Source organism: Photinus pyralis, unplaced genomic scaffold, assembly GCF_008802855.1.
Source record: "Photinus pyralis isolate 1611_PpyrPB1 unplaced genomic scaffold, Ppyr1.3 Ppyr1.4_LG2, whole genome shotgun sequence".
In the NCBI taxonomy this organism is placed as follows: domain Eukaryota; kingdom Metazoa; phylum Arthropoda; class Insecta; order Coleoptera; family Lampyridae; genus Photinus; species Photinus pyralis.
The window spans coordinates 44,871,611-44,884,651 of NW_022170403.1; the positions used below are offsets into that span (position 1 = coordinate 44,871,611).

At 37.2% G+C, this 13,041-nt stretch overlaps 1 protein-coding gene across 1 annotated transcript; it reads right to left on the minus strand.

The window, feature by feature from the left end:
* Positions 1–3,223: 3,223 nt before the first annotated feature.
* Positions 3,224–5,000, minus strand: LOC116164658 (ornithine aminotransferase, mitochondrial-like). The gene is made up of 5 exons (XM_031478859.1): positions 4,791–5,000; positions 4,279–4,727; positions 3,961–4,215; positions 3,662–3,914; positions 3,224–3,593 (listed from the first exon to the last, which is right to left on the minus strand). The coding sequence occupies exons 1-5, from the start codon at positions 4,957–4,959 to the stop codon at positions 3,424–3,426; spliced, it is 1,296 nt and encodes a 431-aa protein (XP_031334719.1). The 5' UTR covers positions 4,960–5,000; the 3' UTR covers positions 3,224–3,423.
* Positions 5,001–13,041: the final 8,041 nt, after the last annotated feature.

The window sequence follows — 13,041 nt, forward strand, 5'->3', positions numbered from 1 at the left end:
AAACCCCTAAAGAGTATCTAAAAAAGCGGCAGAGCACCTCGTTGTGACCCTACGTGGTCATTGGATTTGACCCATTTTCAAAATACTAGAATATAGCTTCAAGCGTTTGGCAATAATCGTGTTCACGGACAGACGGACACTTCGACTCCCCTATAAAGCTTGCATCGCTTTGCTCTGCCGCTTAATAATAAAGCTTCTACATTGTTACTGCCTGCGAAAACGTGAATGAGAAACAAGGACAGAACCCAGTCTTCAATATAGTATCATAGAAGAATAAAAACTCTGAAGTAATTATTAATTGTAATTAGATTATCCAATTCATTATGCAATTTATTCAAATTTCTGGACTAAAGAACAATAATAGAAATCAAGTTGCACCTATCGACAAATTATTTTAGAGCTATGAGTATTGGTATGTATACCGATCTGACAAGTACAAATTTAATTCTCTTTTAAATTCCTGATATGAAGAGTACCGGGTGACCCAATAAGACTGTTCCTCGGCCATATCTCGGCTCGAGAACCGTTCGTCATATGACTTAGGGGTAAAAAAAATTATTGGGTAAATCGGTCATGAAGAATCGCTGGAAAATATTTTCAAGTTGTAAAAATGACCACCAGAGGGCGTAACTGCAATCTTAAATTTTAAAATTGCATTTTCTTTAAATTTCTCATAATAAACTAAAAAAATTATTTTAAAGAGAACCAGTTTATCTATCATTTTCGTAAAAACAAAAACTCAGAACAAAAACTAAGATGGTATGGGGCGTTCAATTGTTTTTGCAATAACCTGCTTTAACCTCTTAACCGTTTGACCGATTTTAACAAATTTGGTATGGTTGAAAAGAGCATTCCTTGGACAATGAGAATCGAATACAGTTAATTTAGTTGAATTCTTCTCCGCCAGGAGGCTAGTTTTGACCCAAAATCCTTCCTCCTTCCTAACCTCAAATATTGAGAAAATGAGATTAATTAATTAATTAATTAAAATGCTTAACTTGTATCTTAAATTTACTTTTTACGTATTTCCGGTACTTGTCGATGGCGCGAGAGAAAAGCACCCTACACTTTTAGGTAGGCCTTGGAAAATTAAACAAATGAAACACGATGCATTATGAAATAATAACAGCTGTAATTTGTAAATTATTATGCTGTGTTTACATTCAGAAAGTGCATTTTTTTGAATTTGTTATCTTTTCTAAAATGCCGATTTCTAACGAAGAAGCATATTTAATATGCTGGCGATATATTTGGAGTATTTTCAATACGCGACCATTAGCCCGCATCTTCTATTTGCGCTATCCGAATCGACCACAAGCCATCGCCGCCAGCATATTAAATGCATCTTGGTTAGAAATCGGCATTTTAGAAAAGATTACAAATTCAAAAAACTGCACTTTCTGAATGTAAACACAGCAGAATAATTTACAAATTGCGGCTGTTATTATTTTATAATGCATCGTGTTTCATTTGTTTAATTTTCCAAGGCCTATCTATAAGTGTAGGGTTCTTTTCCAAACAATCTTTCGCGCCATCGACAAATACCGGAAGTACTTCAAATAAGATACAATTTAAGCATTTTTATTAATTAATTAATCTCATTTTCCCAATATTTGAGGTCAGGAACGATATTTTGAAAAAACAGTTTGACTGACCTCTTTGGGTGATATTTGGCTACTTTTTCATAAAGAAAAAGTCGTATCATTCCATTTGATTTTTTTTATTTTTTTAGGATTTTGGATCATAGTGTCAAAACTAGCCCCCTGGCGGAGAAGGATTCAACAAAATTAACTATATTTGATTCTCGTTGCCCAAGGAATGCTCTTTTCAACGATACCAAATTTGTTAAAATCGGTCAAATGGTTAAGAAGTTAAAGCAGGTTTATGCAAAAACAATTGAACGCCACACGCCTACTTTGTTTTTGAAATAACTGAGTTTTTGTTTTTACGAAAATGATAGATAGACTGGTTCTCTTTAAAAATGTGAAAAAAATTTTTTAGTTTATAATGCGAAATTTAAAGAAAATGCCATTTTTAAATTTAAGATGGCAGTTACGCCCTCTGGTGGTCATTTTTAGAACTTGAAAATATTTTCCAGCGATTCTTCATAACCGATTTACCCAATAATTTTTTTACCCCTAAGTCATACGACGAACGGTTCCCGAGATATGGCCGAGGAACAGTCTTATTGGGTCACCCAATACATTGAAGATAGTTCAATCACATTACTACATGTATGTGCAATTGGCCTGCGAATTCCACCCTGTAACTGATTAAAAGATACCGTAATTGCATCAGGAAGATGGACAGATGCAGTTACAAACATTAGAAACTTGTCTAGGAGTACCTACATACTGCTCTAAGTAATAAAAAACCCTGCACTAATTATTGGTCAAGTCTTCTGGTTGTGTAAGACAGCTACTGACACGAACCAGAGTGACCAAAGGCATGAGAACTGCTGAATCAATGATTTTCGGTAATCGAGGTTTGGGCCAATTACTTTTCGAGAGTTGGGGTTGGTGAAAAGAGTTGATAAAGATAGCTGAAACAACTGCTAGGTGCAATTTTAGGTGTACTTTTTTTAAGTTTAAGAGAGTAGGGACCAGGGCCGCCCAGACAATTTCAGGGACCTGGGACAAAGTAAATTTTGGGGCCCTGTTTTGGAATAGAAAAAATTTCAAAGAAAATGTTATTTTAGAAATTTACTGGCATCATCGGCCGTACAAATGAAAATGTGGCAACGGGAACTCTATTGCTGTTTCATTCTTCCTCACAGATCCACGGCCAACACGGGGGCCCTTTGAAATCGGGGGCCTGGGGCAAATCGTCGCAGTTGCCCCCCCCCCTCTGGGCGGCCCTGGTAGGGACACGTCCAGAGGAGATGCCCGTAGGGCATTATGCGGGTAACCGCGAAGTATTACCATGGATTTTAGGCGATAGATCGCGAGAGCGTCGCGTGCATTAAAAAAGATTAAATGTGGTTGTTAATTTGGATTGAACACAAATTCAATCATGCTATTTGAATTTGAAGTCCACGTTGATTTGTATTATAATTATTAGTTGCCTAATTTTGTTTAAATAGTTGCCTTATTTTTTGTTTGATTTATTGTGCAGTTAGATCTGAATTTCATAGTGCAACCAGGTATAATGCTTATAAAGATATTGTTACAAGCAGTATCTAAACTAAATCACTTACCTAGGTGCCGCAAATTAAATTGACATATACATACATAAACGTTTATTATCGATTAAATTAATCAACTAATATAGGTAGGCACATAATTATTTACTACGAACTCGTACTGGTAAACGCCTTCACATATATATTGTACAACATTCATCGGTGCAGCATCTGCATCCATACCTGACGATAGGAGCTATTTTCACCCCCATTCATAGAGGGTGTAGGGAGGGCGTATTTAGTTACAAAAAGGAACAAATTGTATTTGTGATTATTTTCGTACATTCTCTTAACTGTGCTTCAGTAATCACTAGGGGTGGTGCGAGGCGGATTATGTCACTGTGGGTTTGCTTTGCCAACAGTCCATTATCTCTCAGTCTAAGGCAGATTTCTGTTGCGGTGAAGCCGATGTCTGAAATAATTTGAACATAAGTTACACCTGACAATGGAAGGGTTTATCATTATTCATTAAAAAATTACCTCGATTTATGACAATTGCGCACATTAGTCCTTTGCCGCGAACTTCTTTTACAATACTTGTAGGCAGTTGTTTAAGTTCACTTTTTAGTAAACAACCTAAGTGCATAGCATTTTCGGTAAGACGCTCTTCGATGGTAACGTTTAAAGCCGCAATTGCCACTTTACACGCGAGTGGATTTCCTCCATAGGTTGATCCGTGCTCTCCGGGTTTCATGCAAAGTATGATGGGGTCGTCTGCCAAAACTGCGGATATCTGAAACCACTAAAATCAAAATCTATACGCTTTCCTTAGTGATTACCGCCATCATTCCTCCGGACAACGCCTTTCCCAAACAGACGATGTCGGGTCGAACATCCTCGTGCTCTACTGCCAAAAGTTTTCCCGTCCTCCCCATTCCCGTTTGCACTTCGTCATCAATCCACAATACGTTGTATTTAGTGCATAATTCACGTACACCTTTCAAGTAACCCGGCGATGGTATCACAATTCCTGCTTCTCCTTGAATGGGTTCAACCATAAAGGCACAAATATTAGGATCGTCTTTCAATGTCGTCTATATAAGGTATAAATATAAGTTTAAAAAAACCAAAAAGTAAAAAATAAGACAGGTACCTACCTCTAAAGCTTCCAAATCATTGTAGGGGACGATTAAAAATCCCGGCATAAATGGACCATAATGCTCCCTGCAAGACGGATCTGTCGACGACGAAATTGCGGCTAAGGTTCGTCCCCAATAATTGCCTTCCGCGAATACTATTTTTGCTTCATTATCAGGAATTTTTTTCTTAAGGTATCCCCATTTTCGTGCAATTTTACAGGCAGTCTCTCCGGCTTCCACTCCGCTGTTGATGGGTAAAACCTTATCGTAACCAAATACACTGGTTATGTATTGAGCATATTCACCCAATGCATCGGTGTAAAATGCTCTCGAAGTTAGCGTTAATATTTCGGCTTGCTTTTGAAGAGCTGCGACGATTCTGGGATGACAGTGTCCTTGGTTTACAGCTGAATAAGCACTTAGGAAGTCGAAATATTTTTTTCCTTCCACATCCCAAACATAAACCCCTGTCAACAGAATACATGTAGTAAGTGGGTATACCTACTGAAATCTAGTGTTTCAAGATTTACCTTGTCCTCTAGTAATTGCAACAGGAATTGGTTCATAGTTGTGCGCGCCGTACTTGGCTTCGCGAGCGAAGACGGATTTTGATGTCTTCGTATCGCGTTTTGCATCTTTTGCTCCACTAGGAACAAGTTCGTTGATGTGATTTTGGACACTCTGCATAGTTCCTGGCATGGTGCGAACGTGTTAACTGTATTTGCAACTGGCCGATAAGCAGAAGTATGTTGCTATATATACCAAACTGGATCATGCTTCGAGACCCTGAGGTTACTTCGCTTCGCATCACGCAATTCAGAAAAAAATATGCGATCAATGAGTTGTTTATCATATCTTGTTTTGTACCGCTTTGACGCCTACAGACGTTTGCAGAATTGTTTCACATATTTCATGAAAAAAGGTCCTAATGAACGTTTCAAGAGTGAAAAAGATGCTGCTATCTAAGGGTTGTCATAGATTGTTTTCCTTATTTTAGTTTTATTTTAAGTGTCATATCGCTATAACAAACCAATCAATTTAAAATCACGTTGAAATATTCACAAAGTTGTTATACAATCTGTGATTTTCTGCGTAGTACGTAGTCGCCGTTTTATCTACATACTTTTCCTTTTGCGAAACAAACAAAACAGAACATCTATTTTCAAATGGAAAGAAACAAACATTTAGCTCAACTCTTGACCTAATAACATACTATTCATCTAATTATAAATATTGTCATAAATCGTATTATATGTAGCACGTTAACATTACAACAATCATGAGCTTAATTTAGTCAGTTTAGATTATTAGATAGGTATACCATAGTGTAAGATATACGTAGGCACAGGTAGAGTAGGTATCTAGGTGTTCTACTAGTATTCTGAAGATGAAATCTCATTGTAGCAACGTAGGTATAGGTATAACCATTGCGCTCTCACAAAGGAAAATTAACAAATTTTGTCTTGTCCGTAATTATAATTAAAACCTTCCCCAGAATGAGTATCATGCATGCAGTTTAGAAATGCAAAAGTTATGGGAGTACAACTCCATATAACCCTTAATTTTGACTTCGTTATTCAATTATATAACTTTATCTGCGCCTGTAGGATAACTCTCACTTATCCCGGTCATTTTAAGTGGGATAAGAACTTAATTACCACACTCAGTGGGATAAGAACTTCATTACCACACTCAGTGGGATAATCCCTTGTCAAAACAATGTATGATCAAAAATCAACTATCAAGATTATTTATTGTAAACATTAACGTCTGATGGAATAGTTCCAGACTCACTCATGACATACGCAAAGAAATCAGAAGCAAAATTTTTGACGTACAAATTTTCTTGACGTTAGGATTTTCTTGTTTCTATGGCGTCGAAAACTGCTAACTATGCTACTTCGATTGAAATTTAAAAAAAATGCATCAAATTTATTTTTCGTTTTTAGCAGTAGAAGAACAGTCGCAGATAAAAAGTTGTATTTAATACTTGGGCTAACGGCCATTAACATACTCATGCTCTTACAATAGCTCGGGCTAACGCCCTCGTATGCGCAATTGTCGCATTCGTAAGTTAATGAGGCCGTTATCCCACTGATTAAATAAATAACTAATAAACAATCCGATACAACTGAATACCGAACCATCCTCGAGATCTTCGCACATACATCATGCTACGGGGGTTCCTTCTGGACTTGAAGATTACCATCGGTTCCGCCCGGCAAGGCAAACCGTCTTCTTCTTAGGCTGTTCAAACGATAAAAATAAATGCTCCGGCTAACTCAAATCGGTGGGCTAAACTCTTTTGTAAACTGTGTAACCAACCTTAACCTGCCGCCTACCAGTCTCCTGCCTCAAATCCTACTTCTCCCTTTCCTTCCCCTCGTTCTTTGTTAAAGACAGGCACTTTGAAACCAAATAGATAATATATTGAAATGAAATTAGCGATACAAACAATTTACAGGGATCTAGCAGTTCTTCTCTTCTCCTTATAAAAACACTAGCTTAACAATGACAACTAAAAAATCCTAACAGGTGAAATTAATTTACTCAAGGGGTGGCCATCCTCTACAGTTTGAAAAAATGCAACAACAGGCAATCAGTTTTTAATCCAGCGTGGGCTGGGACTTATTTAAATAAACACAAAAATTTATCCTACTCTTTGGTAATCGTTCATTGGACTTTAATAAACAATCAAATCAAATTTTTTTACTATAGCTTAATTACCAAAAAGTGGAATTTTACAGAATGTTACAAATTTAATTAGACTAACCTTTACAACATTTGTACAGCCGATCTTGTGAACTGCTCTTTCCTCTGGTACAGGTTGGATGTGATCTGACACTTAGGTCTCTGTGACTTTGTGAGGGGTGGCTTGAATTTAACACACGGAAACAAAAATCCACGGTGCCTATCCTTCCTCGGAACGAAAGCAAAGTTTAGTGTTTGAAACGGAAACTTAGTCCCGGAAATCCTTCGCGTGGCGAGTGGGAGACGGCTAGTTGCCAAAGTTTCTACACAGCACAGTGTATTTAATTTTATTTTATCAGTTTATTAGCTTTAATCGCTGGCGGGAAACGGATTTTTTGAGTTAGCGGTACGGCAGAACACAAACTTTTATGATCACTATCCGACGGTAAACCGCGATGGTTCAAAGTATTATTTCACCAGCTCTTCTTGGGGCAAATATCTCTCCGAAACGCAGCGCTCCTTCGACAAATGACCTTACGGCACTAGTAGGAAATTCCACCTGGGGCGGGTCCCGAAATTCTGCGCCTTGAGGACTAGGGCAGCACTTTGAATTATATATCCTCGAGAAATCACAACGTATCCTAACGCGATTCACTGCATCCAAAGTAAACTGGGGTGGCGCTCAAGGGTTCGCCAAAATATCATCTGATTTGAACCGGGTCTTCTTCGCCAAAAAAATCAACACGAAAAGAAAATAACACTTCGGAACGGGTGCAAAAAGCACGCAACTGGGAGCAACCGAAATAAGCCGGTGGCTCAAACCGCCAAGTGTACCAAAACTTTCGCTCAAGGTACGTGTTGACCGCTTGAAGTACTAACCGCGAGTCTCCTCTAAAACGCGATCACTCAAGGTACGTGTTGACCCCTCGACGTACTAACCGCGAGTCTCTCCAAAAACGCGATCACTCAAGGTACGTGTCGACCCCTCGACGTACTAGCCGCGAGTCTCCCCAAAAACGATCCCCTTCTTCAGAATTGAAATGAAAAAATCACACCCAAATTACCATAAAACAAAAATGGCTCCCGCTAGAAATTCTCCCATTGGTTTAGATAAAGAAAACTTAACCCACTCCAACTTCGTCATTAACCTCCAAGAACTGCTGACCAAACTGATCTCACGGTTTTCTGTTGACGACGTGGAAAGGGCCCTTATCTCTGATAGCTCGGTGTTACATCCGCTCCTTTTCTCGGCCCAGACGGCGCCAAAGTTGATAAATTAACGACAAACAACTCGCATTACTCATGATGACGTCAATCAGCTTTGCACTCTTCCCACGACGAAATTAAATCTGAGCGAAATTAAATCTATCGGACCATAGTCTTGAGCAAACCGAAATGCCCAAACACAAAATTTCTAACCGGAACAAATAATGAAATATACAGGGTGACCTGCACTATCATGACAAGAAATTCGAAATTTTTAATGAAATTTGGCGCGAAATAAAACCACTCGTTACAATCATTTTTACAACACACCTTAAGGGATTGATTCTGTCCCACCAGATCAGCATAGCTTGTAATTTCATACTGACCGGTAGATGTTCGATTACACTATCATTTTGAGTCCGGTAGGTGAGTTATTACAGCATCAGAGCCGGTAAGTGTCGCTAAGCAACACTTACCGGACTGTTATTTGTATACATCAAATTTGACATCTTCACACAATTAATTAAAAACCCCAACATAAATTTGGCTGTAATTCTTTATTTCAAATATTAACATTGATTTTGATTGTAATGAAACAATTTGTATTGCCCGCAACACTACGCCTGGGTTATTACTGTATGTCGAGTTAGTAATGTTTGATTCCTTCTGCTGTAGAACTTCAATGAAATTTTCGCCGCCTTGTATCAATTGTATCATACGGGCAATCTTAACTTTTCCTTCTACCGAGCCTTCGATGTATTTTTCTGCCGTCGATGAGCTTTTCCATGCTCCATGACGCTTTAACACCGAAACCCAGGCAAAAAAATCTCAATTCAAAAACTTACTGCGTCCAAAAAGTATGCCAACATGACTTTTTCCTCTACTTGTTCCTCAATTGGCAAAACACTTAGTACTCTTTTTCATACCTTGCGGCCGACTTCTTAGGAACCAACTTTTCGGTTGCTTCATGAGATTTCGACAGGATTGTATCGGGAACAGTGGAACATCCCACAACGTTTATAACGTCAATTTTTCAGTGAAAAAAATTCAATTGTCAACAAACTACAAACTATAGCAACGGCCGTTGCCACAGAAAAAAAGGTAATGCGATTTTTACAATATGATGAAATTTTGTAATCTTTGAAATGAAATAATGATACAAAACAGACTTACAGTATGAAATAAAATACGTTACGATATACGTCCGGTAGTACTTGTAACAGTACTCGTTTAAGACATTCTTGACTCGGCTCCTGACGTCGCCTCGTCCATAATGTCTAACTCGTACTGTTACAAGTAACCTACCGGACTTATAACGTAAATAACTATTTTGAATTGGCATTAGTTTTACTTTTATTCGAGGTGCATACATATAAAATTCATGTAATTCGATTCATAACTAACGGGGATGTTAAAAAATCGGATTGCGCATGGCAAAAACAAATTTTTTGATCGGCATCAGCTTTACTTTTATTTGAGGTGCCAGTACAAAATTTTATTTAAATATCTTAACAAATAAAAAAATTGGGATTGCGCAAATACAACAGTTTGGTTGCGCATGCGCAATTTTTTTAATCTGCATAGTTACCTGAGATTTAAGGAATATTACTAATACAGAAAACCGGACATTCATATGTTCCTTGTAACAAGAATTACTAAAAAACCCTTTGGGGGTTTGGACTGTAACTTTTTGGTCCGTTAGTCTACGTAGCCGAAACACAATAGAGACCTTTCTTATATCCTGAAGAACATGTGGGTCAATTTTAAAAGCGATCGGACGTCTCTACACAAAGTTATCGTGCACACGAACAGACAGACGGACAGACAGCAATACAAAACTTTACGCAATACTTTATGCAATAAATAGGTGTAGAAAAAAGTGTTATTATACTTATACCTATTTATTACTCTTTGTTATATAACTTATTTTTTTAAAAAAAGACAAAACCCAATTTCTCAATTACCAAGACATCTAATAATAGTCTAATATTTTGTTTGTTAAATTGTGGATTGTATTCTGTATACTACACTTATATCATTCATGTTCTACTTAATCATTAACATAAAATCAATTTCCTATTCGTATGTGACTTTTCAACCTTCAGAAATATCAGTACCAAAATAGACATGAAAATTTTCCATACTATATTTCAAAAAATACCCGATATAAATATATTATTGAATATCGATACTTATGAAACAACAACTTTTGTACTATGCGATTACCGAAAGTAGTGTAGGTCAACAAAAATCACAAGTGGACGACGAAGCCTGATATGATAAGAATTCCTCTATATCTATTGATACATTTAAATGCAGTTAATAATGTTAATAACTTCTCCATTTTCATTTTGATAAGTACGCTATGGCGTCACATCTGCTTTGATACACATACATTTTTTTAATAAAATAGATACCTACTGCACTACATCATGGTATTAGGTTAGCAAACCACATATACTGACATAGGTACAATTTATTTGCACATGTGAAGTGAGGTTCTAATTTATAAATTTTTGCAATTGTAATTGAAATTCGGCCCCCCATAAAGTTCTCGACCTATTAAAAACCGTTATAAAGAGTAACTTGTATTAGGCGCCTGATGCGGAAGACCGGAACTATGACCAACAAGTTAAAAAGTAATCGTAAACGATTCACAAAAAGCGCACTTCCACTTGCATTCATTTCTTATTTGTAAGATGCAACTTCTGTTAAAATCGTAAAAATCCGGCCACAAATATGAAAGATAGCGTTGCACATGTGCAATCCATTTTTAACGTGCTTGTTCAATTTCATTTTATAAGAAGAATTTCATTTGAAAGCGGGAACTGCGCATGCGCAAAATAAAATTTTGAAACTGGCGTTAGTTTTTTAGCGCATTTCCACAAAAATTTAAAAAAAAATGCGCTGTTGTGGCCACTTTGTCCGTCCGTCCGTCCGCTCGTTTTGCGACGCCACTAGTTCTTTATCTTAAGAGCTATTGTTCTACTTTTTTCGCTATTTGGTTCGTTATGGTGTCGAGGCTTGCACCAAGAAAGGCATTTTTTCTGTACCGCTTACAAAAAAGTTATTGTAAAAAAACCAAAAAACCGTTTTTTACATGTTCCATAATTTTACACTTTTGCCGTTTATTAACGATCCTAGAGATCGTTTATAATTTTGTATTGCTGTCTCTCGTCTGTCTGTTGGTCTGTCCGTCTGTTCCTTTGTCTGTCTGTCCCTGTATCTGTCCGTGTGAATGATAACTTTGTTTAGAAATGTCCGATCGCTTTTACATCTCCGTTAGTTATGAACTGTATTGCATGAAATTCAATATGGGCATAGCTTTAGCCATATAATACGCAATGCCCAAAGGTGAGTCGAATCGATTCAAAATTCACAGTGTCCTTTTCGCATCTCGACCATTTATAAAACGAATTGCAAACTTTTTTATTTATAAAAGTATTTGAATGAAATTTGATACATAGGCGCTTGGAACAAAGGAAAATCTAACGTTAGTTTCAAAATTCTTATTTAGAAAAGCATTTAAATGAAATTCTTCTTATAAACTGAAATTGAAGTAGCACGTCAAAAATAGATTGCACATTTGCAACGCTATCTTTCATATTTGTGGCCGGATTTTTACGAATTTAACAAAAGTTGCATCTTACAAATGGGAAATGAATGCAAGTGGAAATGCGTTTTTTGTAAATCCTTTACGATTACTTTTTAAGTTGTTGTTATATTTCGATTACATGGTCTTGGCCCAACTAATATTCATATAAATTTTGATCATTCTTTTAAACACGTGGGAATAATCGAATTGTTTGAAATTGGATGTATGTATGAACTTGTTTGTAAACTAACACTTTTCGCCTTGAAGAGATGGGGCACGGGGGTGGTAAATAACTGTAACCACATTTGTTACAACACCTAATGCCGGAACTGTCCTCGACTCTCAACTATAGGCTGAGAATTCCCGCATATGAGGGTCCATAATTTTTATCTGTCTCCGGAGTAACTCTGCTAACACAAACACTCTTCGGTTTAAAATGTATGGGTGGTCCGAGTTGCGATTCACTAATTTCCACATGTTCGGTAGTTTTAAACGTTGAAAATTTGCCCTGCAAAGTGCAAGGCCTTATAATTTTCCATGTTGCTTTTTTACAAAGGTACAATTACATCAAAGATGAGTCACATCTTGTGCATGCATTTCATCATTTCTTAGAAGCTACCTGCTTAAGTATCCTAAATTTGTTTTTAACTTTGACTGCAAGTGCAACCAACTTGGATTTATTAATCAAAGGTCAAGACCGTTGGTTCCTCGTGCGTATCCCATCCTTTCCCGACCCCCTTGCTGCATCAGCAAGAACACCAAGCCATGGATGAAGTCACGCCTTCCTCCAACATTCGTAGGTATTGCTTATGTAAGATGGGAAGGATTAAACGTAATAATCCTGCATTAGTGCATTACCATTAGAAGTATGACACAAAAATTCTTGTGTCTAGCACAGATGCCACCCGCACACCTGCGTATGCGCGTGATTTTCAGGTATTCCTTTTATGTCTAAAAATATGTACTTATACGAAATTTGGTTCCAATCGATTGAACCATTTAACCGGAAATGAGAGTACACGCAGACAGAACGACATAATAATTGAGATTTTGTTTGATTCAGATTCCTGGTGCTTCAAAACGTGTATTTCCTGAGATTCAGGTATTACAAAATATTTTATACTAAATGGTGTACTTACCTATTTTAACTGTAGGTATGTATATTTTTTTTATTGGAAACCGACAAAACTGGAACCAGAATTGAAAATTATTGAAGAACCCTTAAAAACTAATTCTACCTACACCGGAACCTATATATGGGTTCCCACCATTGGCGAGATAACTACCGG

Bases quoted from the DNA above. Each gene is read 5' to 3' on its own strand.
- LOC116164658 (XM_031478859.1), bottom strand. From the start codon at position 4,959: ATGCCAGGAACTATGCAGAGTGTCCAAAATCACATCAACGAACTTGTT. The intron at 4,728-4,790 runs GTAAATCTTGAA...TTCTGTTGACAG, and splicing joins TGCAATTACTAGAGGACAAG to GGGTTTATGTTTGGGATGTG. The intron at 3,594-3,661 runs GTAATTTTTTAA...AAATTATTTCAG, and splicing joins CGCAATTGTCATAAATCGAG to ACATCGGCTTCACCGCAACA.